Here is a 26,327-nt window from a genome sequence, read left to right as displayed (position 1 = left end):
GAAAGATGCCCCCAAGAAAACGAGCTGCGAAGCGATGAGAGCTCTTATACTATAGGACGCATTCTTTTCTGCTTTTATTAGCTACTGCAGGATAATCAGACCGTAGATAACACTTATTCTTATCAAAAAATTCCATTAGTACGGTGGACGTGCGAGAGAGGGCAGCAGCGTGCTCCCTTTCCTATTTTTTTCTTAAAAAAAAAAAAAAAAAAAAAAACACGCATTGCTAACGCAGTGTTTGTGGCGCAGTAGATTCTAGAACACTATAGCAGTACGAAGGCGAATGGTTATCCCCGTCCAACCTCACTAAACCTTAACTGCTGCTGCCAAATACGCCAGCAAGTTGGCTTTGTTGCATATGGCGGCCAGATACTACACGTCACACAAATGCCGATACAAACGAGAGAGAATTGCCACACGTGTAAGCCCAGCAAAAAATAGAAAAGCAAATACATACGCAGAGAAGTGAAGGCAAAAAAAAAAAGTGAAGAAAAGGCCGAAAGAAATATGTAGAAAGTTGCATTGCCGTTTCACATTACAAAAAAAAAAAAAAAAAAAAACTAAATTTCGAAAATGTCATGCCATATTCCAGCGTCCTTAATCTTGGCAAACAATACTCAAACTTTTACACACAATGTAAATGAATGTATGTACACACTTTAAAAGCTTGTTTTTTATATGTTGCACAGGGCATAAGAAAGAGGCAAAATCACATATTCACAAGAAAAATTTATTATATGTTGAAAGAGTGCTTCTCTCCTTACCCTCTTTCCAACTAACTAAAGAGGGCTCAGGAACCTTGGCTAGCATATTTATAAAAATATGAACAGCTCTACATCAGGCTTGTACAATTTCAAACCATGCACACAATATTCCCTGCGTGAAAGAGAAAGCGCTACTCAGCAAATCATCTAAGTGCTAACTTCTCAAATGCAACAAATAACTTCAGTGCAACATCTTATTGCTCCAAGATTGCGCAAATAGTTTAACAAGATCACTTTTTTAAATGCAAAATAACAAACTAACTACTGCACCTAACTTCAGAAGAGAAGGCACTGTTCAGCTGCTAACAAGTCATGTCTTTTTCCACCACTCAAAAGCATAAGTCTTTCATGCAATACTCGAAACCAAAGAGTACAATGATTTATTTCCCTTCAAAAAAGAAAAGCTTCAAGCTTAAAAAGTAACTAAACCACCGTGAACAACTGGTTCTTGTATTCACGTCATAAGCTGTGCCAAAATGGAAGCCGCATCCTCCAAAGTCACTTCTGTCAAGGTTAGCTCTTGTACCTCTGGCATGGTCGGACCAGTCTTTGGTGCTGTTCTCCTGAGCTTGCTAGTGGAGCTGTTTACAGCTTTGTGTGCATGAAGAAGGTGACGCTTAAGCTTCTCCTGGCTGACCATGCCCTTAGAGCACAATGCGCAGAAGAACTTGAACTCTTTGGTGTGCCGAGTGATTATGTGATTCTTCAGGTTGCTTGGAATGTTGAACGCCTTGCAGCAGTGGGGACACACATACGGCTTCTCGCCTGTGTGCGCACGAATGTGCAGGGACAGTACACCCTGCGACTTGAAGCTCCGATTGCAGTAAGGGCAGGTGAGCCGCTCGGTGTCTGTGTGCCGGTTGAGCCGGTGTGCGGCAAGGCTGCTTTGGTACTTGAAGCGAACGTGGCACACGTCGCAGCTGTGCAGCCATGTATGGTCTCCGACATTCCACTGCCTTGCATTTCTGCCATGTTGGTACCGCTGATGTACACTCAGCCCCTGTCGAGAGAATCCTCAAGGTTAACCACATTCCAGATTATGTGCCACAATCCTATACCAAACTTTGGTTACGCTTTCTTAGAGTACTGAGCATGAAATCACTCACGAAGTACAATGTGCACTTCAACGATGTGAAATAATTATTTCATAACAGTGTTTCTTACTGTACCAGATGAGTTTTCAAGATTATTGGATCCAGCACAAGTGACAATAATATCAGGTCATAGCATAGGTGCAAAAATAACTGTGCTCATGAAATATCTAAATAAAATTTCCAATATATCCCACCCACACAAAACGAAAGCAATTGAAATTTTGGCAACAGTCAATAAATGTTTCTTCGCAATGTTATGTGGCTTCCTTGAAGGTCAATCCACATCGGTTTGCTGGACCCACGTTCTTAACTACTTTACACCACACATTTAAAATGGTGTAGTTGCAGTCTGAATCTGAAACTGTGAGTGAGCAGAATTGAATGCCAAATAACAATGCCCATCACTGGTAACTGTAGAAGCGCCATTCTTTGCAGCTCCCTTTCACGATACTAACAAAGCTTCTTTGCTTAAATGTCTGTGATGGAAAGGGTGCCAGTGTATTCTGCAATAAACACGGCTCTTCAACATTCCTTTTTAGCGACCACTGGGGAAAGGGGAAGGGAAAGGAAGGATTGGTTAGAATGAAAATGTAAGCTGAAAACTGGTTTTTGAGGTGCCCCACCACAGTGGAGCAGTGGTAAGGCGCTGACTACTGGGTTGGATCTGAATGGGGTGTTGTTGTTGTGGCTGTAGGAAGAAGGAAAAGAAAATGCACGGGCCTGCTACTGGCTCTGTAGCTGAGCCACCTCCGCTGCCTCGTGCAGACAGAAGAGAAAATAGAGAAGAAAGAAAAGGAAGAGGGAGAGAAAGACATGCCCACCGAAACAAAACGATGGCGGGTGCAATGACGACCTACAACAGATAAAAATTCTGTGGCAGGCTAGCCCCCGCGGCGGTGACCTACCTGTCCGGTGACCTACCTGTCCCAGCCCCATCATGGGAGTACTGTTAAAGATCGCCAGGTGGTCAAAATTACTCCAGAGCCCTTCACTATGGCACCCCTTTCTCTCTTTCCACTTTCGATCCCTCCTTCCTCCCTCCCCTTAGGGCAGGGTTCAGGCGTCCACAGAACAAGTGTGACAGATACTGCACCTTTCCTTTCCTATGAACCAATTATTATTATAGGAAAGGAAAGAAAAGGTGCAGCATTAGCCCACTTCTTTGTGGACACCTGAAATGAAGTAGGGTCATAGTGGGAGGTTTCCTCCTTATAGAAAAGGTCACTTTGGTTGGATGTCAGCTTGGTCGCCACCATTTCTGGTTCTGGCATTTCCACCATGCTCCGCCGCCCTGGTGCAGTGATAAGAAGTTCGATCCCAGATCCCAACCACTGGCGGCTGCCTTTTCATGGAGGCCAAACAGAGAGGTGTTGTTAAAGATCCCCAGGTGGTCAAAATCTTTTTCTCTCTTTCCACTTTCACTCCCACCTTCCTCCCTTGCTTTACAGTACAGTTCGAGTGTCCACAGAACAAATGTGAAAGATTCTGCGCCTTTCCTTTTCAGTGAACCAATTATCAATTTCCACCAGTCAGATGACTCGAGCTCAGGGAGATAGAAAAACTTTCAAAAATGACTGAATACGGACCCAGGAGAAAAGGGAAGAAGGTGGGTGTTAAAGAAGAAAGAGGTGGAGTAATGGAGCGCTACAGAATAATTTACCTGACATTGCACATTACACAATCATTTTCTGCGATGCGCATACATTGAAACATGGCCACTGCAGTTTGGTGTGAATCAGTTATTCCCGTCTGTAGCAGAGTGTCTTAACCACTAAGCCATCGCAGCGAGCAAGTGAAAATGTCAGGGTAGTGGAGTTTTACATCGACAGTGTGTTGAAAAGTGCACCTAATGTAGTTTAAGTCGCCTATGCGAAAAGTTCGAACAGTGAAAATCAAGGTTTTAGATGTGGTACAGTCAGGCCAGGATATATTGAATCTGAATATATCGAATCACTAGCTATATCCAAAACACAAATTCATCATCATCATCATCAGCCTGAAAGTACACACTGCAGGACAAAGGCCTCTCTCACATTCCCCAATTAACCAAGTCCTGTGACAGCTGCATCCACGTAATCCTCATAACCTAACCTCATCCACCGAACTTTCTGCCAAACCTGCAACACTTGCCTTTTCTTGAAATCCAGTCAGTTACCCTTAGCCCATCAGTTATCTTGCCTACGTATTACATGCCCTTCCTTTTGAGAGATACTGGTAAATGGCCATCAATAATCTCAGAATGCCTGCTAAATGCACTCCATCCCAGTTTTATTTTCGTCTTATTTCACTCTCATCACCGAGATCTGCGGTCACTACGTGTTTCATGTCAATGCATTCCCTTACCCCTTTCAGCACATTGTTACCTATCTGTTGTGTTCAAGTGCTGTGTTCTCGGGTGTGACTAGAGCAGTGCGCCTTAATGGACAGACCCTTACTCCCCTCTCCGAGCATCGCCTCAAGAACTAGCCTCCTGTCAGTGCCCAGTAGGACGCCCCCACAGCGGGGGCCATCACCTTCCTCTAGTTCTGGGAAGCAAGTCCCATCCTCATTCTCCAGACCTCACCCAGGCCTATCAACAACTGAAGGTGAGCGAAACGTCAGAATTACTGACAATTAACACACTGAAAGGCCTGTACAAAGTCAAGCGACTACCCTTTGGCGTAGCTGCAGCCCAAGCCACATTTCAGAAGTTCATGGAGACAGTACTTCAGGGAATCCCAGGAGTTTGTGTCTACCTGGACGATGTCATCATCAGTGGCGCTTTCACGGAAGAGCATGCAGCGCGCACGTTCTTGAAAGGCTAGCAAATGCAAATTTTCGTTTAAGCAAAGAGAAATGCTGTTTTGCGGTACCAGAGGTGCAATTTCTGGGATATTGAATTGATGCAGAAGGCATTCACCCTACCGATGACAAAGTGCGAGCGATCACAGAAGCACGGGCACCAACAAACAAACAGGAGCTACAGGTGTTTCTCGGACTCTTAACATTCTACGACTGTTTCTTGGAACAAAGAGCTACCGTGGCCAACAACTTATACCAACTGCTGCGGAAAGATGTAAAATAGACATGGTCGCCACGCCATCAGCAAGCATTAGACGCCCTGAAAGACCTGCTTTGAAGGTGTACAGTCCTCAGCCACTATGACGAAAGGAAGCCTCTGCTTTTGTCTTGCGACACATCTCCGTACGGAGCCGGCGCGGTTCTTTCACAGACCGACGACCAAGGAAGGGAGGCCCCGATTGCCTTCGCCTCAAGTACGTTGTCACAAGCAGAGTGCAACTACGCGCAACTGGACAAAGAAGGGCTATCCATCGTCTACGCAGCAACACATTTTCACCAGCACATTGCTGGCGGAAAGGTGATATTTATAACGGATCACCGACCGCAACTGGGCATTTTGGGGCCACGAAAGCCTATCCCACCGACGTTGTCGCCACGAATGGCACGTTGGTGCATCAAGCTCTCAGCGTACGACTTCAATCTGGTCTACCGCAATGGGAATAAACATCAGAATGCCGACGCGCTACGCCGCCTGCCACTGAACGAAACAGTTGATGAACCGCCTCTGTCAGGAGATGTTCTCATGTTCGAAGCACTGTCAGAACCTCAGATTGCAGCAGGCACAGTCGCAGCATCTACGCAAAAGTGCGCAACTCTCCGAGAAGTTTACACAGCTGTTCAACAAGGCAACGTGCACAAACTCAAAAGGGACGACTTCGACGCTTACCGCAGGTGTGCTACAGAGTTGAACACCCACTGTGACTGCCTCCTATTTGGATCCCGAGTTGTGATTCCGAGAGAGCTACGCACACAAGCTATGTCTCTCATCCCCGCCGGACACAGGGGCATCAATGCCATGAAAACGTGTGCCAGAAGCTACATGTGGTGGCCTAACATTGATCGTGACATTGAAATGACAGTCCGAAATTGCAAGCCTTGCCAAAGCAGCTGGAGCAATCCAGTGAAAGCTCCTCTCCCAGAATGGGAAAAGCCGCACACACCTTTGCACACCCTGTACATTGATTTTGCAGGCCCAATTGAAGGCTGCACTTTCCTTGTGCTCGTAGATGCCTACACAAAATGGCTTGAGATAAGGGAAATGCGACAGACTTTGACAGCAGTCATTGACAACCTCCGATCACTGTTTGCAACGTTCGGAATTCCCCGCAAGGTAGTGTCGGACAATGGAACACCGTTTGTGTCTGCGGAGATTTTAAAATTTTATCGTGACAACGGGATTTCATCAGTCACATCGGCCTCCTACCACCCAGCGACAAACAGAAAAGTCGAGCGCTACGTGGCCGAGCTAAAACGTACCCTTGAAAGAGACCAGACAGGATCACTGCAGCGCCGCCTTGCGCGTTTTCTCTTCAAGCAGCGCACGACAGTTCAGAATACAATAAGCCAGACCCCAGCGAAAATGATGTTCCAGCGCGAAATGTGGACGCAGCTCACAGCTGTCCATCCCGAGCCAGGGAAAGAGACAACCCGGGAAGAAAAACCGATTCCGCGCTGCGGGACACTTGTTGAGAGGCAGCGCGTCCTCGCCCTCCAGTTTCTCAGAAAACCACGCTGGGAGGAAGCTACTGTTGTGAGACGCATAAGCCTGCGCTCTTGGCTTGTCAGCATACATGGAACAGTGACACGCCGACACCTCAAATAGCTGCGTGAATTTACGGCGCCTTCCGAGAGCGGTCCGGCACCAGCGAGGACATCTGCACCATCCTCCCAAATAGCCTGGCATCTCTCTTTAGAAGAAAAGACTGCACCCAGGGCAGACCTAGCAAGCACTGCGGACAGCATCCAGCCTACAAGTGGTTTTTTCTTGTGCGCGCAGAGCCAGCATGTCTCCACGTGTCCTCATCAACCCCCTGTACACTATCACGCAACTTTTTAAGGAAGAAGGAAGTGTTGTGTTCGAGTGCTGTGTTCTCAAGTGTGACTAGAGCAGTGCGCCTTAATGGACAGACCCTTGTTCCTCTCTCCGGGCGTCGCCTCGAGAACTAGCCCCCTGTCCGCGCCCAGCGGGCCGCCTCCCACGGCCGGTACCATCACCTTCCTCTAGTTTTGGGAAGCAAGTCCCATCCTCATTTTCCGCCCTCCGTTGTTCGGCCGTTACTAGGTTTTCGCCTCGACCGACGCTGGTCGCACCCTCTTGTCTGGTTAATAAACAAAGTTAACAGTACCGCGTTCATCTTTTCTACATTGATGACGCACGAACATGACATTATCCTAATGCTGATCTGTTCTGAGGTTGTTGAAAATAAGTTTATTTTTCAGCGTAATAATTTTTTGACCTGCTTTGCCTGTCTAGGTCATTAATTGCTCTTTGCAATTCGTTCCCTAAGTTACTTAGCAAGAAATAGTTATCAGCGAATCGCAGATTAGCGAGATATTTACCCTTAAAATTTATCCCTAACTATTTCCAGCCCAGACCTCTGACTACTTCCTGCAAGCAAGCAATGAACAGCACTGGAGAAGTTAAGTCTCCCTGTCAAACACTATTCCTTATGGGGATTTCATTACTTTCCTTAAGGAGGACTGTGCAGCCACTATATACATCTTCCAATACCTTCAAGTATAGCTCTTTTTCCCCCTGATTCAGGGCCAGATTCTCCAGGGCTCCAAGGGTTCAAATGAACCGGGCCCTCCATTTTCAAAGGCCCCGCCGAGAGCTTGAAAAAGATGGGGGATTTTGAGGTTTGGTCCCAAAAACAGTCAAATAATCTTCTTCCTGGTTTACCATAATTAAAATTAGTGTACTGCAATGAAGGATGTGTCAAAAGCTGTTCATCGCATTGTATGCTTAATCTCAAAGCCAGCCTCATCTTTAGCCAGTGAAAGTACAAAACTTTGTACTCGCCCAAATAGATAAAAAAAAAAAAAAAAAAATGTATCCAAATGGTTTTAGCTGGTTCTAATTAATTTCAGTTGGTTTCAGCTGGTCCCAGCTAGTACTTAACTGGCATTAACTGGTTCCAGGTGCCTACCAGCTGGAAATCAGCGGGCCCCAGTTAGTGATCAAGTGGTATCTATGGGTTCTAGCTGGCTTTCAGTTGGGATTCAGCTTGTACCAGCTAGTAAACTGACCGACCTTTGCAATTACTGCTGTTGAGTTCATTTGTGTGTTTTATTGATCTGAGCGCAAGCACTCAAAGCTTTGACAAAAGCAATAAATTATTAGGGATTATGAGTGCTGATACCTGACAGCCACCTCAGTAACTTGTCGCGGCTGTGAGTGGAGACTCAAGATTCTCAGGCGGGACTCCCAGCAAAAGGCTCGAAAACGCTTATAGAAACGCAAATACCTTTTTTCCCTTGTTTAAAATTCAAATGAAAAAAGCAGATATGCTTTATAAACACATGTCCCATTTGAAAGTTGAATTCCTGTGAAATAGTTAAACTTATATGCTCTTCATTGTGTAGATATGTAATGCTTTATGTAAAAAATTTGGAGGATTCTTAAGCTTCGCCTTGAAGAAGTGATAGCACGACTTAAGTGTTCACCCTATTTTAAAGGAAAGTGCAGGCATGCGAACGAGGATCTGCATGGGGTGCCTGCTAATAGGAGCAATTAATGCTCTCCAATAATGTACATAAAGGCGAAGCTTAAGTGACCACCGTATTTTCAGTACTTTTCTGTTTTAACCAAAAAACATCGACAAACATTACAGGTAAAAAAATTACGGAATTGGTGAAAACTGAAAAAAGCCGATTTTCGGTATGTTCATGCTCGCCTAGGACCCATTCTCGAAAAAGAACTACCACTTCTTTTCCGCGCTTGTGTTGTGTTTTCTGGTCCTTTCTACCTTGGTCCTCATTTTTTGAGCTAACTTCATCATGAATCAGATTCAACTCGCCCGAAATTTCCATCTTACTTCCCATCAGAAAACGGGCCAGTAAGCACTCCGATAAGCAGTTCAAGGGGGAGACCCTTGAGGCTCTGCCGCGACGACTGCCAAAATGCGACTGCTAGCATCTCCGCAGATATAGCGATAAACCACTTGTGAAAACCTAAGTCAGCTTCTCCCTAAGGCTTGTTAACCAAAAGAGCCGAATCCCAGATGACACTCCCACATTCTTTGCAGAAGTAGTAACAGGAGACCTGCTTTTGCCGCATTCTTGTGGGAAGTGGATTGCTCGTTAATCGGCTAAGGGATGCTGAGGGGAGAAAAGGGAAATTCGTATTGTTCAGCGGAAAATATTAAGAAAGTTCTGCCTAGTGCAGGACACCACATCATGGGTACAAAGGCCTGCCTCTTTCCACATCGTGCCTAGCATCTGCTACGAGTCACCTTGACGCCAAATGGCGACATTTCTATACTTGCCTCTTTGCCTTTTTGTGCCTTTTTCGTCTATGGTATTGTGTGCTAGTAAAATTCTTTTTCACCAATAATCGCCACGTTTTACAGTTTTCACCAAGCAACCAGCTGAAAAACACCGATTTCAAAAAAGTATATTAGCATATTCACGCCTAAAAAAGAAAAAAAAAAAAAAAAAAGAAAAAAAAAAAAGCCGCCAAATTCCCCAAAATATTGATTCTAGAAGCAACTCCATTATGCTATTTTTAGAGCCCATGCCATAGTCCCCCACTGCCTAGCCTCCAGCCTGCTTCTTGTCTACCTTGGCACTGAAGTTGCCCACAACATGCTGTCTTTACACTATAATCTCTGCAGAAGCTTTTGACTATGTGGTCATCATGACCAGATGTAGGTGTGTAGGCCTGTACTTCCTTCAGTTTATACCTGTTATTAAGCATGACTACAACTCCAGCCACCTTCTCATTAATGGCAAATGCTTTTAGGCAGGAGGTTATAATTAATGTGATAGCATTAAAGACCCCGTTCACCAAAAGTCCGGTGTCGGTATTGAGTGCCAGCAGTGGCATTGTGAGCGAAAAATCATGAGCATGGCACTGGCAGGCAATAGCTGGATCCACTAATTAATTTGGGCTTACACAGTGTAACTCGCAACCAATTTGGGCTCGCTCGTTTTAACTCACGATACAAACTCCTCTACAGAATAAAACGATTTCTTTAACCCAAGTGGCACTGACCAAGGCCATTACCTAAGGGCGTGATTTTGTGCTTCAAGTGAGTTGGAGCTAGGTGCCATGCATGATTTTTACCTCGCTACAAGACACAATCAAAGCTTAATACTTATCAGCAGGCATAAACAGAAAAGACAATAGAGGCTTGATTAGGCCTCTGCCCTCCTTATGTTGTGTAAAAGTAGCAATATTCATAATAAATGCAAAATGCACAAAATACAAGAGGGAGTACACACAGGTAAACTCTCCACAGAATTGCCTTGTTTGGTTGTCTATAGATATTAACAAGCAGCAGCTCCCTAACCATCCTTGGGTGCGGCAATAATTCTGTGTTCCCCTCCACTGTCAGCAAATCAGGAAAAAAAAAAGAATTGTGGTTTATCCTGGCTAAACCTAATTAATGAGTGAAGTTCTGTTGACGAACTTGGATCGACACGCGCCTCATCCATGACGAGACTAAAAGACCAAGTGCCAGCAAAGCAACTGCCATGCCCTCACCCAGTCACGCAGTACACTGTGGCAAGGCTTCGAGCGAGCACAGCCTTTCCACAGCGAATCACGTGGCATCATCCAGACACAGCTCCACTTTAGTGGCTCAAGGTCACCAGAAGACCCTGAGGGTTGCGGTGAGAAGCACAGAGATCTCACTCTAAAAAGTATGCATTGGCATGAAAACAAAGACCATGATCTGAGCAGGATTCAGAATATGAATTTGTCACTTTATGACTTAATTCTGGTCTCATAGTTAACACCAAGAAATGTTTAGTCTGCTTTAGCTTGTTCCGAGTGAAAATTCCTCTAGGTGCTACAAAAATTCCATGTAGGAGACCATTTTCTAGCTGAACACAATGTAACCCTTTCATTAAATAAGCTGTTAGCAATGCCGAGCATTCATGTAGCAAGAGGGCTATAAACCTGAAAGGCACAGAAAAACAAAAACATTGCATTGCTTCAAACGGTGTGGTCAAATAAGGGCATTAAAATAGGGGTAAAAGCATCCTTCTGCGATTGAAGACCAATCATACATGTGGAGTGCAACGTAAAAGCTGCGGATGTACCCTTAGCAAATGAATGAACTCCGTCCTCGCTTTGGCATAATGATAAACATCATAATAAATGCTGCTGTATTCATGAGAATAACTGCAAGAATTTTGTTAAACTTTTTTATCACAATGTCGAGCTTGAGTTAAATTCATTGGCTGCGTCAGCAATAACCTCAGCAGTAGTAATGAGCGCATATAAAATGGAAGTTTCACTTGAGCAATCATGTGATGAACACTTGCAGCAAAAAAAACATGTATTAATTGTGCAGTTCTTGTCCCAGTAGAAACAAGTTGAGATGTACAGGATGTGTACAACAGCAGTATGCTATGGTAGTAGGACTTTTTGTAGTCAACCAACATTACCTGCGGGTACTTGAAACGCCTTCTGCAAACATCGCACTGATAAGGGAGGTCCATGTCGTGGCTTTGACTGTGATGATCATAAGCAGCCTTGGTTTCAAAAAATTTATTGCAGATACTGAAAAAAAGAAAAGAAAAAAGAGAGCAGGCAGAAATCAATACATCAGACGACAAACCACTATAGGCAATAAGGACATCTGTAAGGTTGGAAGAAGCACCTTTTTTATAATAGGTCTCTAGATATTGTGCCATTTCTACCTTATCTTTATCAACTCGCCACAAAAATTGCAATTTTCCGATTTATTGTGTGTTCCCTAATAAATATTTTGTTTTGTAACTTAAGTTCTTAGAAAGAGCATTCTATTATGTGAAATTCTGTATGCTGCAATGCGTGCTGGAGTATTATTTGTACTGGCAAAAAAATATTTTCCGAGACCTATTAAAAACGGCCATTTTCGAGTGGTAACAAAAGAGTTAGAACCTGCTCTTTTTTTAATTGAATTTAAAGAGATTTCTGCACTAACTACTGGCACATGAGCACCAAAATGTTATGAAAAAAGTAGCACATGTTTGAGAAGTAACTTAACATGTATTTGTGTTTGCCTAAATTATCCATAACAACTGAGAAACTATTCTCAAACTGCAACTCTTATCAGCATAGAAGCAAGCCATAGCTTGCTTGACAAGTGACAGCTGCTGCTGGTCAAAAAAGAGACCATGCAACCTATCCATCTACCTAGCTTAGGGCCCTCTTAGCCTCGGTCGCTTCCTTGCCCAGCAGGTGGTGCCACTTGACAAAATTTTTTTGCTTTATTTTTCCTTAGATGGTCAAGGCTAAAGGTTGCATTAGCCTGACGAGGCCTTGGCCTTTTGTATAAGTTTTACGACAATGCACAAAGCTCCCAGTTTGGTCAGCAGTAAAGGTACGGAAAAAAATTATACGAAATACCTTGAATCCTTCTTTATGTAAGACAAATGATCCTAAGTAGCAAAAACAAGACTTCTGATAAAGCTAGGTCAGTATACAAAGGACGAAGGCAACAATATTCAGCAAGTGATAAATCACCACTACATGCATTAAAACCAAAAGCAATAGATTAGGACTGTTAGCATAAAACTAGAGAAACAATTTTGTATCTGATGGCAAGCATTCAATAAACTTTATATGTGCAACCACTGAAGTAACTCAGATTTGATAACGTAGATGTGGTTCCGAAAATTCTATTTGTAATACATGTCATTCAGTCATGAATCAAACAGATGAATTAACCAGGAAATCCCGACCCTCACTTTTAAAAGCAGAGAAGGATTTGATGAAGTCTATGACCAATTCTGATCTGTCCAATAGTTTCAAGAACTGAAAAGTTAGCGTTTGGCGACCATAACTGATTTGCATTACAGGCGCTCTCCTCTTAGGACTGCGGATCTAACATGTGCTATCCTCTATCTAAGGACATGCAGTTTGTTTCTATAAATCCACTGAAGAAGTCAGGAATAATAAACCTGTTTGCATTTTGCACATTGTATTTAATGAAAAGTGGACTGGTTAGTAAGTTAGATCTACCACCTCTGTGATTCTCGCACAAGCATATAGTCGGATACAAGTCAAGAAAAAAGTGGCAAATAGTCCTCCAGCCAGTGGCATCGCTCCAAATGTGTGATGTCATGGCACACACGAAGGGGGGCAGAAGAAACAAACAAACAAAAGGAAAAATGTGTTTTTCTGCGCTCACTGTCTCGTGGACTTTTACCAAAATGGCCACCTCCAGCTGTCGCGTCCGTTCATCAGTGTCACCAGCGGTGTCACCTTGTAAGGCTGTGTCACCTTGTAGGGCTCCATGGAGCCCTACGAGGTGACATCCCTGATGCAGTGTAGTGCAGAGCAACGAAGCGCAGAACAAAGTGGTTTCGTGAAAACTCGACAGTGCTGAAATTCACCATCAGAATTTGTCGTTTTACCTTTTATACTCTGATGAGCAAACGACTATCGATTGAATTGAGTAAAGGTATGTATTTTCGCTGGAACTCATGAAGCATTTCGGAACTATTTGCCAGCACGGACTCACTCGAAGACACCACTTCCTAAGCACTACCCGTAGGTGCCAGGCAGTCGGCTGTGAAATCATGGTGTAGCTCTGCAGCTATTGGTTGAAGGGGGATCCTTTAATAGCTGGATGCCGCTTATTTCTTGACCTGTATTCGACTATAGTACCCTTTTTGTGCGATTATTAATTTATTACAGTTATAAGTTATATTGGTTTCCCAAATTAATATTACAGAGCTTAACTTCGAGTAAAAAAGAGAATAGTACAATGCCTATTTTAGGGAGGTAAGTATGAGATTTCGGATTTTGCAGATACTCCCAATTATCCTTCCTGACTCAGCTTTCAATTTATTCATATGCGTGGTACCTGAAACCTCTTTGTTGAACCACAAGTCTAAATATAACCCAATGGTCAAAAGTTTGTTCACGGGTATTTTCCACCACCTTTCCTTTTATATGAACCAGGATCACTGCCGTCAGATATTTTTCTTTTGGAACTCATATTGTGCAGGGGTAATAATTTGGTGCTTTTCAAAAAAGGAACCAGTTGGCCACTAATAGCTATTTCAAATATCTTCAAAAAAATCGGGAGGATGAAAAGCAGGCAGTAGTTGTTAATGTCGAAACATACCACCACATTTATACACAGGTCGAGCACACTTCTAGCAATTTTTAGTTCTTCAGCATAATCTCCAGACAGGAGGATTTAATTAATAATATGTGTCAGCATTAGGCTTATAATTCTTGCAATGTATTTCAGTGGCAATGCTTTTATTTCATCATCTCCAGCTGCTGCATCAGTAATTAGCTGTGTGATAATTGCCTCAATTTCAGCAGGAGTAGACGGAGAAATCATAACAGAGCTCGGCAGGCTATTTATTCGCAGGTAGTAGTTATCTGTGCCCATTCTTGGCCCAGAATACTGATCGATAGTAACGAAGCGACGATTCATATCTTCTGCCAGTTCTTACTCATCCATGTGCTCGTTGTCCCTTAGGATTTCTTTTACACCACAGCATGTAGGCGTTCTGCTCAAATGATCATTAATAACATTCTACATTTTTTTCTCCTGATCTCCAGTAAAATTAATAAACTTGTGCTAATATAAATGGGTTTTTGCTTTCTTTAAATCTGAGTTCAGTTTAGATACGTAATTTTTTTGTACTCAACAAGCAAAGCTGGATCATGATACATTTATGATACATTTTATCCCTTTCTTTAATTCTTCTGCATGAATCCTTTGTTTTCCAAGGCTTTCTTATTTTTCCACTTTTGCTCTAAACTCTCGCAGAGGAAAAGCTGCATCATAGCAGGAAAGAAATTGATGAAACTTTTGGTAAGCTGTTTTGGGGTTGGTATTTTTATACATAGGGTCGATCCCAGTTTACTTGCTCTAACAGACAACAAAATTTATCCGTTTGTTTCTTTATTGTGTGAATCAGAAATGTTCTCTGCTTTTCTTTAGTGTGGATTTTTGTTGCAATAGAAGCTAGGCAAGAAAGAGAGACATATGGTCGCTGATGTTGCTTGCCATCACACCAGCAGTAAGATTTCAGTTTCAATGTTTGTGACACAGACATTATTGCACGTGGCTGTATCAGCAGTAACTCTGGTTGGCAATGTTACCATGGTTTGAATAATATCGTCAAATTATTTTGCACATGGGCCATCATGTACTATATCATCAATGTTCACATCACCAAGAATAACAAAAAAGGCAGCTAGATACCCAAATGATTTTAGGACATTTTCAAAAAATGTTAAGAATCTTGCTACAACGCCAGATTGTTGTCTGTACAGAGCACCCATCATCGCATTCCATGCCTTAATAAATAGGCTTACCCTATTTTCATTCAGCTTTGTTAGGTCATCAAGAATTACACATGGATAACTTCTCCAAATATAAACAGCTATACCACTGCCCTTTCTGCTTTCTCTGCGAATGGTTACATTCTTTTAAAGCTGGATGTGAGGAGTCTCAGTGAAGTACGTTCTTAAATGATCTATCTTGTTTTTCACGCTTCTCATATTCAGATGTATGGTTGCTAGCAGCCAATCTTTATTCCTGTACTTTTCATTGAACATGGTGTAATCATAGTATAGAACAATAATTTTCCAGTTTTTCCACTGTAAGAACTTTGGAAATATACAAGAATGAGGGTAAAATTATCTAGCTTCCAATATTACCAATATCTGCCATGTTTGCTATTCTGATGATGTCTCGTTCTTTGTCATTTCTAGCAATGATTTGGCCCCGAGTTAACCACATAAACTGCCATCCTGCTCTTTTGTTTCGAGCAATGACTACACCAAAAAAAATTGGCAGTGACTCAGCTCTGGTTAAGCCTGACAAATTGCGCTAGCAATGGTCGCATGGCTACGCTTGCGTGTTCGCTTGTGGCGTAGCTTGTGCGGTTCGATAGTTTGGCTATAGAGTAACACACAATGTTTACGACTGTTCTTCCGGCGATTCTTCAGCGCGTTGTCTTCGCTTGGTGGCATTGCGACGTCCCTGAGCAGTCGTGTTCATCAGTAGCCGGCGCGTTGGAAGCACTCGGAGAGTTAGAACGCAATCGCTGAGCTGAAGCTCAGCTCAGCTTAGCACAATATTTTTCAAGTTCTTCCACTGTCTCTTGTGCACGTTGTCGCTTCTTTGCTGCAGCTTGCCGCTGCCACCTCTCTTTAGCAGCCTGCATAGCAAAGCAATCATGCCAAGGCCGAAGCAACGGCGAACCAGCGGTGCGCCGACGGTGCCGCCATCTGGCGGAACTCGACTGAAGGGGTTTGCTAGGCAATGGCGCTCCACCTGCTTGGCTGTTCTATGTCAAGCGTGGCATCTGCCAGGGATACGCAATGGCTCAAAACCTGGCGCAGTATTCCTATCGCAATAAAACTTCTCTGTTCGTGGTAGTCAGGTACTCGGTTACATATGCAGGAGCCTCCACAGTCAAGGTGTCTAGTTTTAGTTTCAATTTTCTACTTCTTGCATTCCTGCAGGAGAGTGTTTTATTTTGTGTGCCACAGAAAATAGATAAAGATGTTCTTCTTGTCAGACTTGAAAGTACTGACACGGTGGCACACATCAATGTTGGAGTTGAATGGCTCATTCACAAAATTCCCAATCCAAATTACTACGTCCACTGCATCACCCTCATCAGGTCCATCTTTTATTTCTCGACTGTTTGTTCTCCGACACTACTCGAGGTCTTGACTCCTTTCAGCAATCCTTCAGTTTTCAGCAGTTAGTTCTTCATTTCGTTTAGTCAGCCACTGAACTTCCTTTCGAAGTTCCTTAAGCTCGAATGTTGCTGCAATGCTTCACCGTCTTTCAGATTTCAAAGGTTATCCCTTACCTCATGTTTGAAATCGTCAACAGCTTTTGTTAGATCTGTCACTTCCTTGCTCATTGTTAACAGTAAAAAAATTGAAAAAGCACCCTACAGAATAGTTTCCAAACCTTACAGAACACTTCAAGGCCCCACCTAGAATATGGCTTTGAACATAATATGAGGTGCAGCCTGAAGCATTATTTGATTTCTACAATGGAATATTGCATATCCTCTATCACAGCTGCAGAATTTAAAACTTTTCACTGCAGAAATTACAGGCCTTAGTCTGATTACACTACCTTGGGCATAATGCATCACTTTTCTAATCCTCTAGCTAAAGATGAAAGACCTTAAAGTATAAAAAACAAGGTCATGTGCTCATGACTTGTTCCTGCACTTTTTTCCTGCACACTGAGCCTCACAATGTAATTACGATGATTACGATGTGTCCCAAGGATGGGGGATCGAATCCCGGCCTGGGCGGCTGCTTTTCGATGGCGGCGAAAAGCAAGGTGCCCATGCGCTGTGCGATGTCAGTGCATGTTAAATAACCCCAGGTGGTCGAAATATTTGGAGTCCTCCACTACGGCATCTCTCATAGCCTTACTCGCTTTGGGACGTTAAACCCGTTAAACCAAACCAGCAATGAGCCTCGAATATCAAGTGTTTTTGAACACAACAGTCATCAAGAAAGCAACATCACTGTGAAACAGTACTTTGTACAGTTTTGTAGATAAATGCACACAGCTTCCTGGGCCCTGTGATACAATACAAACATGCTTGAAGAAAGCAAAGAGGACATACGTGCATGGGAAACCCTGCCCTAGCCGATGGGCATCGAGATGGTGCTGGAAGAGCTTCTCTGAGTAGAAACTACGTGGGCAGTCAGGGCACTTGAAGTGCATCTTGCGGTGAACATCTTGTATGTGCCGTGTCATCTGGTCGCGGAACACAAAGTGCTTGCTACATTCGGGGCACTGGTGCTTGTAGACACCCGTGTGAGACACCCTGCATGGCACAAAAGCCTAAAATCACACCTGGGTTGGAGAGAAAACATATGCAGCCAAACAGCCAACGCTGTTGTGAGGCTCTGTGCTTCTGGAACTCATAGGCTAGGAAAGAATGAAAATTACAGTTCCTCCCACTTTCAAGAAATTTTTGAACACTGATGGTGAAAAACAAACAAGCCGTGTGATATGGCTAGGAAGCAAATCGAGTGGACTGCATATCTCTGACCAAGGTTCAGTTTTCTTTCACATTAATGGTGCGAAAGACCTTGGGAGCCCCAGAAATGCAGCAGATATGCCCAATGTGCTTTAAAATATTTACTACTGGTGGCGGCTCCAGTTTGTGCCTCCTGTTGTGAATCCTTATCCTTATACATCTACTTTGCTGCTCCCATAATCTCTAATCCTTAAGAAATGCTTCAATTACTTTGTGTACATTCCTTAGAATACAGTTGCAAGCAACAATGTGAAAGACCATCCAACACAGACATTAAGCCCTGCTTTAACAAAGCTATACAAGCATGCCTGTGTGGCCTAGAGGTAGTATATCCCACTTGGTGTCCAAGGTTCCTAGGTTTGATCCCACTTTCTCCTGCCATCTCAAAGCAGCTGCATGAGTTGGCAGCTCCTACCAACTCGACTATATCACATGATCTCGTGATGTATCTCAACTCATCAACCAAGCAAAGCCCGTGCAACTATTACCTGCCAGAGGTATGCTCATGATTTTCAGCTCACAACACTGTAGTTAGATTTTCTGAAGAATGGGGACTTTAATGCTGCTGCATTAAAATGTGACTAGAGTACAAACTGAAATGTAGCAAAAAGATGACTGAAAAAGAAATATTTGTGCTTTAGGCACTAAGCAAAACAAAAAATGATTTTAGCGTAAAGCTCAGAATGTAATCTAAGCTGCTCTGTAAGCAGCCTTTCATTCTGAAAATAGAGTAAAGAGAAAATAAGCCAATCAAAAATGTTATGGGAGAAACTTAGCAGAAATAGTTATCTGTTTGGCTCACTAGCATAAAGTCACATGGAGGTTTGTCTGCACATTCATTACCTGTTCAAAGTCAAAGAAGACGAAAGAAACACTGTGACTCAACTGGACAAAATTCTGAATTGTGAGACCCAGGAACTGAAAATAGGTGACTTTATATCAAATGAGTGACGTGGGGTTATACACAAACAGCTTAAGTACAGTGCCACTTTAGCGTGTGCAGTAGCAATGAAGGAAGAGATTGAAAGAAAGCCATGGTCTCCCTTTGGGTACTGCATACTTCAGCAGCCCTGGCCTTCTCATGGTAAAATGATGTCAATGTCTAACTTTGTGTTACTAGCTGTGGGACCTAGGAGTAAACTATGACATGATGACGTGACTGCAGACTACCAGGATCAAAAAACACATTCACTGACTTTATTGTACACTGCATGTTTTTAAGGGTGTTTTCGAATACCAAATTAAATATCATTCCATTTGAATTGCTGAACAAAGGAAGCAGTCATCATCATCATCAGCTGCATTATACCCACTGCAGAGGGAAGGCCTCTCCCATATTCCTTCAATCGGCCTGGTCCTGTGCTAGTTGCATCCACTTGGCCTCTGCAAGCTTCATAACTTTATCCGTCTGACCAACTTTCTGCTGCTCCCTGCTATGCTTTCCGTCCCTTGGAATCCAATTTGTTACCCTTAGCATAGCAACCATCATTTATCCTCTCTTCACATTACACATCCTCCCATACCCATTTTCCTTGATTTCCATTGTCAATAACTCTCCGATCCACTCTGCACGCTTCCTGCCTCAACATTACACCACCCATTTTCTGTTCCATAGCTCTCTGTGTTGTCCTCTGCTTAAGCAGAAGCATTTTAGTTAGCTTCCATGTTTTGGCTCCACAGGTGAGTACAGGTAAAATGCAACTATTATACACTTTCCTTTTGAGCGATACCGAAAAACTGCTACCCATACTCTGCGAGTACTTTGCAAATTCGCTCCATCCCAATCTTATTCTCCTAGTTATTTTCCTTTCATGGACCGGATCTGCGGTTACTAGCTGTCCCAAGTAGAAACATTCACCTACCAGTTCCAGTGCTTGCTATCCATGGTAAACTGCTGTTTCTTTCCGAGGCTAAATGCCATGAGGTTTAGCATTAGGAGAGGATTTGACCACCCTGGTGTAGTAATTACCCACAACCTCCTATAAATACTCCAAAATACCATATAACATTTCCAAAATTATTTGAAAGGAATCGTCTACGGTCTCATGTTTTTGAATAAATGGAACAAAATTCCGAGTTCGGCATGCTATAGCTTTCTTTCTTTCTTTTTTCAATAGCTTTTTCAAAAGCAGGACAGACTCTGATGTGCACCATGTACTGCCGCAGTCAACCTGTGTGAAGAAGGGTTCAGTGATACAACGAAGTCCATTTTTATCCAAAAACAATGCAGCAAAGCCTCTTTTTCCATGCCTGATATCAGAGGCTACGGTTCAAAATATAGTCTCTCTTACTGCCCGAGATTTGGCATTACATAGTTCAGCTGTCCTCATCAGTAGCAGAAGGCAATTTTCTTGTACAAAGACACCACAGTCATAGTGTTAATATACTGATTCTGTGTGCCAAATTACCCTAGTGGAGATCACTGCTGTTTCTTTTAATGGCTAAAGCTTCAATTCTATGACTTACAACCCCGCCATTGTGCTTTGCTATTTGACATAAAAGTCGCTTTGTAGAGTAGCAAATAACCACACGAAAATATTTGTTCATATTTAAATTTTTTCATTCGATTTACATTCAAATTGGTTTTTAACTACATTATTCCCATTCAAATTATTCATATTGGTAGCAAAGATTGCTTATTTGTATTACTTAGCTTTCAAAAGGTGCTACTTGCCCATTCGTATATAATTAACATCTTGTGGTACAGTTCATGTGTATTTAACAGTGTTAAAAAATATGTTGAAGGAACTGGTATTGTGTAGTTCTGCTAAGCAGCACAACTGCCATCTTATGATACTTCAAGGGTAAAGCTTTGAGCTGATACACCATGAAAATTTCCTGTGCACTATGACGACACTGTCTGCTTGAGCATTCTGTAAAATGCCCATCTGTTCCAACACAGGTCAGTGTTTTCAAAATAAGGAATACCCAGCAGGTCGCACCTGTGCCTTGTGAGCCGTGCGTAGCTGAAGGTCTTGTAATCACACTGCTCGCACTTCAGTGGGCGCAGCAGTGGGAAGGCATTGTCCTCGCAGTTGAGCGCATCCCCGTAATGCGTCAGGGCCATGTGAAGCTGCACCTTACGTTCGGTGGACAGTTGCTTGCCACACAGCGGGCACTGCTTGGGGCTTTCTTGGCTGTGGATGGTACGGATGTGAATCTTAAGTGACCGCATCAGCTTGAAAACCTGGGCACAGCAAGGCAAAGACTCTGTTAATGTAATGCAAGAAAACAGTGCACCATAGCTCTTTGCTCACATGCATTATTATCAACTCAGTTTTGTCCAGCGGGCAATAAAGACCTCTGGCATTATTCTCTAGATATCCTTGTCCTGTGCCAGCTGTGGTCAACCTGTCCTCGTAAATTTCCTGACCTGACCTGACCGCATGAGCCCCTGCTCCAGTTTTCTTTTTCTGTGATCATTGTGTAATCCACTACACTGCACTTAAATTTGTCAGTAATCTGTTCTGCACAATGATTGGATATGATGTTATTTACATTGCAACAGCATGCTTAGCAGATGCTTTTGTGTTCCAGCCTTGTTGTCAGAAAGTCATGTGCCTGCTTCATGGAAATCTGTCTTCATACTGTAAGGCGATGCTCACTAATTTCTGTTGCTCCAGTAATCTAAGCTGTCCCAAGGATAGTTACGTCCAAGCATTTATTTATATCACTTTTAAGAGGCGCCACAAATTTTGAGATCTACATACTGCTATGTGTGTGTGCAGTAAACTGAAATAATTACAAACGCTCAATAGTTTCAAGGCCATGCCAGTCGCTAATGCCTTGGCATATAGGTGGTGCATCTATCTGCTAGCCTTCAAAAACTGGCAGCAGGGGACACTAGAATTCTAAACTCAAGTTTGAGGCATGATTAAGGTGTTTTGTCAGCACTTAGCATGAATAACAATGTCCACACTTCATTTAACGACTACTTCAGCACCTTATTATACTCTCATTGGGTGCAGCAACTACTTTTACAATGTGCGTGTGTGCAGACGCACGCACGCACACACACACACACACACACACACACACACACACACACACACACACACACACACACACACACACACACACACACACACACACACACACACACACACACACACACACACACACACGCACACACACACACACACACACACACACACACACACACACACAAAAGGCCTTTGTACAGGGACCATGGGAAAGTCAGTGCAATGGTGGTGTGGCTCGGTACTATACACAAGTTGCCTTGCACATCAAAAGTACCCCGACATGCTACTGGCTGTCTACAGTTTAATGTTGTCATGCTATTAATGCATCAGATTCTCCCATGCAGTTTTGGCTTTGATTTTAACTTCCAAACGATGGCTATGATGTGATAGATGAGTTGCGGTAACTGAAGCTGTTTTCTTCATTGAAATTGGCACCCATTTTTTATGTGAGCGTGCCCAAGAGTTATCACAAAAAATGATTATGTGATTATGCAAAGATTATACTGTAGTTTAAACCAAAAATGCACTAGACAAAATATCAGTTATATATTATTTAGGTGGCGTAAATAAATTCCATGCTGTGACTCATGTACACTACTCTTTTGCATAAAATTTCAAAGAAAAAATGCACATTCAAAATTTTGGTGTCTCATCTCCTTAAAGTTTCACGAGGGTAACTTGGTCCAGTTCTTGGAAAAGTAAAAAAATGGTTACATGGCTTTTTCTGAGCATGTCGATGGTTTCCTGAAAGCAAGAAAAGCAATTTTTAACTGAGGAAAGTGCATTTATAGATTTCCTACTATGTAACTCACACTTGTAACGCCTACACTTACAAGCACTGTGTGACCAAATTTTCGAAGTGGATGGCAGTGTAGTCTACACTATCCGACAAGACGTTTGCAGCACTGTGTAAACTATGGGTGACCTGGGCCAATCAGGATATTGCACACTACATAATTGTGTTTCTACGTGCACACTGCCCATTTCAATCCGACAGGTGGCTCCATTTATGCCATAAAAGATGTAGCGTATGGATGGCTCAAAAGCGACACAATGGACTCGGTCGAGGACATGTTGATGAATAGCGGTCTTGTAGCAGCCCTCCGCAGAGCTTTGTCAGTTAGTTTCATCAGTGATTGGAAAGTTTTGTGCACTATAAAAACCAATCCAAACTATGTTTCAACTGCTGCGCCCTAATGCGGTAGCATTACAGGCCCGGTTCTGCAGAAAATCTAGTGTTGGAGTACTGAATGAAAACTCATGGGCGTTGCTCTGGCAAACTCTCCAGGGCTCTTGGATGGCAAATCAGGCGCTCTAATCCTAGGCCATGCAAATGCGTTCCTACGGCTTGGTTACGGCAGGGCTTTATATTTATGCCGGGTGGTTGCTTACGATCAGCACCTGGATAATATGGTGGCTTTGAACTGTATGCTAATAAGCGTGTGTGAGGTATTAGGGCCACAGGTTAAGGGATCAGCAATTAAGCAAGAGGAATAAGCAAGAGGAAACTACACATACGCGAACAAGAAACTTCAAAGGGAGCCACAGATGGTAGCCATAAACTTAATGTCCCTTACTTTTATTTGAAAATAAATATTGTTGAAATATTTCATGGGCTAATTTTTGTGCACCTGAAACACTGACTGGAGAGAGAACTGCACTTTTCATAGTACTACAAACAGATTGTGAGGTGTGTAGCCTTTCTTTAAAAAAAAATAAAAGTCATTGTTTAAACACGCAACTTATTTGCAACTGCAAAAATAGAAACAACCACACTTTATCTTTCAGTCTTTTTTAGCATATAACAGTCCTGCTTTCAGTGAAAGTGGTGCCTCGGTCATTAGAACACTGTAAACTGTCCATGGCAAACTTCGATTGGTAGTCTGCATCTCTTAAGCTAACTTGCAAAATATAGCATGCTCCTAATTATGTGCAGTAACTTATTTAAGTGCTGATTAAATTACTGGGTTCATTTGTTTATTATTTATGCACTTTAGGAACAAATAAAAGCTATGGGGCTTCAACTTAAGTCTTTAATCCTACCTCAGACTTCTAATGCAACAACTTATGCATCAATAAATTCATTTGAGTAGCAGAAATTGTGCAATAATGACAGCTGCAAAAAGCAAGGACCATATTAGTTTTCAATAAATGAGCATTTACACTCACTGGTGGCCAGCCTTTTTCAAGTCTGGACATTACAGTACAGCCTTGTATACATGAACTCGACAGAGTATGGGTCAAGTTGATTATTTGAAAGAAAGAGCAAGTTTTGAAAAGGAAATGTATGACTGGCCCTTTGCTTTCTTTCTCTAAAAGGGGACCTGACTTGACTTCTGTCGAGCTCATATAAACCTCCCTTATGTGATTACAGAAAATATAGACCTTGGGGCAGTGAGGACACTTGGCATTGTCACCAGGGTTGCCGTGAATGCAGACCATGTGTGCTTTAAGGTTAGTCAGCGATGACAGGGATGCACCACACTTGTGGCATTCATAGGGCCGAAAGTTTTTGTGCATGTTTGTGTGAGTGCGGAGGCCATTGTGACTTTTAAACACACGATCGCAGAATGCACACGGATAGAGACGTATTGCAGCCTTCTTGTTTCCTTGGGTTACTTCTTCACTTGACTTTAAATGAACTGTTGCACAATGATGCTGAAGCATGGCACCATGAAGGAATGGCTTGTGACACTCCTCACAGCGCTGTACAGGCACACTGGGATGTTTGTCGGCTACATGATCACACAACTTGGCATAAGTGTCTGTAATGAAAGAGCAGTGGGAGCAGATGAATTCTTTTCTTCTTTGCTTGGAAGTGGCACAGACAACACCGCACTCTGCTTTGTGGCTGTTATAGGACTCTTTCCCAACAAAAACCATCAAACACAGAGTGCAGTAAAAGCAAATGCCTTTTCCATGAGCTGCCGTCACGTGGGACTCCAAGCTAATTGGATCATTGAACACTTCACTGCAGAGGTGACAAAAATGTGATCCTTGGTGCACTGACAAGCGGTGGTTATCAAGTTCAGTCACTGAAGCAAAGCTTTCAGCACATTTCACACAGGGGTAGGTCTGATTGCCACGAATTTTAGTTGAATCGTCTGAAAACACATCATCAGGAATATGACGTGGCCATGTTAGCGGGGAGGAAGACCTACTATTGTCTGGAACAGAATTTGGTGCACATTTTGCCGAGTCACCACGAGGCTGAATTTCATTCCCTTTCATTACTGCAGACACAGAAGGCTTCATAGAACTACGAATAAAGTGGCCGCGAAGGTGTGCCTGGAGACGCTCCTCTGAGAGAAACGACTTGGAACAGAGGCTGCAGCCCAACCTTTCCTTTGCAGGACGGCCACGCTTCCGTACACCCGATTTCGCGGCCCTCGTTGCTATTTTTTTTGACGCTGACTTCGAGCGATTAGAAACAAGATGCGAATTGCAATGCTTTACTGCCTCTTCCTTGTCAAACGTCCAGTGCGAACACTCAGTGCATTCAAACACATTTCTGGTCGAAGGCTCTGAAGTTTTAATGATGTCTTCAATTGCCTTCTTGCACTCGTCAGGATCGTCCGCGATGACTATATCCGCACAAGAGGATTCATCAGGGGCCGATCTAGTCACCGGTATCATCACAGCTTCCGCCGCCGATTTTCTGGGCCTTGAAACTGGCGGTGGGTTTGAAGTCTCCACAGATTCTTTGCGCACATTTTGCTGCTGACATGACGGCTTTCCGTTTACAGAGGGTGGGCGCACCTGTAGCCCTTTTGTAATGTCGGGTGTATCGCAGTCAATCACAACGTTGCTTTTCCCGATAGGAACCTCGTCAAGATCGTCTGCGGTGGCCACATCCGTACTACAGAGCTCATCAGGGGCCGACGTCGTCACTGGTACCACCCCTGCTCGCGCCGATTTTGTTAGCTTTACAACCGGCAGCAAGTCCGATGGCTCCGCAGTTTCTCTACGCACATTTTTCAGCTGACATAAAGGCTTTCCGTTAACTACGGGTGAGTGGACCTGTAGCCCTTTTGGAATCTCAGGAGTATCGTAGCCTCTGCCGACGTTGCTCCTCCCGATAGGAACTTTCCTACCGCAGACGATAGCATGACACAAGGAAAAAGTTCCCTTACGTTCGTCAGCTTTTGATGTAGATGGGACAACGATTGCAATGCCGACAGAAGTGCCGGCGGTGAGCCCAAGAGGAAAGAAAAGCTCAGCTGTCAACGGTTTGACATCGAGGTCGACCGTCACATGAATTCCCATTGCGTGCTCTTGAGAACTAGCAACGTCACGAAGTTTCTTCTGTTGCGCTCAGACGTACGTTGTGCACGACAGCGTAGTCATCAGCATGATTACGGAATATAATAACCCGCAATTTGCACAACCACGGCCAACACGGCACACACGCCAAGGTAGATTGATGGATTGGCCTT

At 43.3% G+C, this 26,327-nt stretch overlaps 1 protein-coding gene across 1 annotated transcript; it reads right to left on the bottom strand.

Moving 5' to 3' along the window:
* Positions 1–709: 709 nt before the first annotated feature.
* LOC146197528 (uncharacterized) lies at positions 710–26,327 on the bottom strand. Its single transcript, XM_084599417.1, has 5 exons — positions 24,277–26,327; positions 20,851–21,095; positions 17,489–17,692; positions 11,315–11,429; positions 710–1,764 (listed from the first exon to the last, which is right to left on the bottom strand). Exons 1-5 carry the CDS (start codon positions 26,155–26,157, stop codon positions 1,219–1,221), a joined length of 2,991 nt encoding a protein of 996 aa, XP_084455543.1. The 5' UTR covers positions 26,158–26,327; the 3' UTR covers positions 710–1,218.

Source organism: Amblyomma maculatum, chromosome 3, assembly GCF_055883805.1.
Source record: "Amblyomma maculatum isolate TAMU_Amacu chromosome 3, ASM5588380v1, whole genome shotgun sequence".
Classification (NCBI taxonomy): Eukaryota; Metazoa; Arthropoda; class Arachnida; order Ixodida; family Ixodidae; genus Amblyomma; species Amblyomma maculatum.
The sequence above is the reverse complement of the archived record's forward strand: the minus strand, read 5'-3'. Positions and strand labels throughout refer to the sequence as shown.

Coding starts and splice junctions, on each gene's coding strand:
- LOC146197528 (XM_084599417.1), bottom strand. CDS start 26,157: ATGGGAATTCATGTGACGGTCGACCTCGATGTCAAACCGTTGACAGCT. Junction 21,096..24,276: donor AGTGTCCTCACTGCCCCAAG/GTCTATATTTTC, acceptor TGCTGTGCCCAG/GTTTTCAAGCTGATGCGGTC. Junction 17,693..20,850: donor GCACGGCTCACAAGGCACAG/GTGCGACCTGCT, acceptor TGTGCCATGCAG/GGTGTCTCACACGGGTGTCT.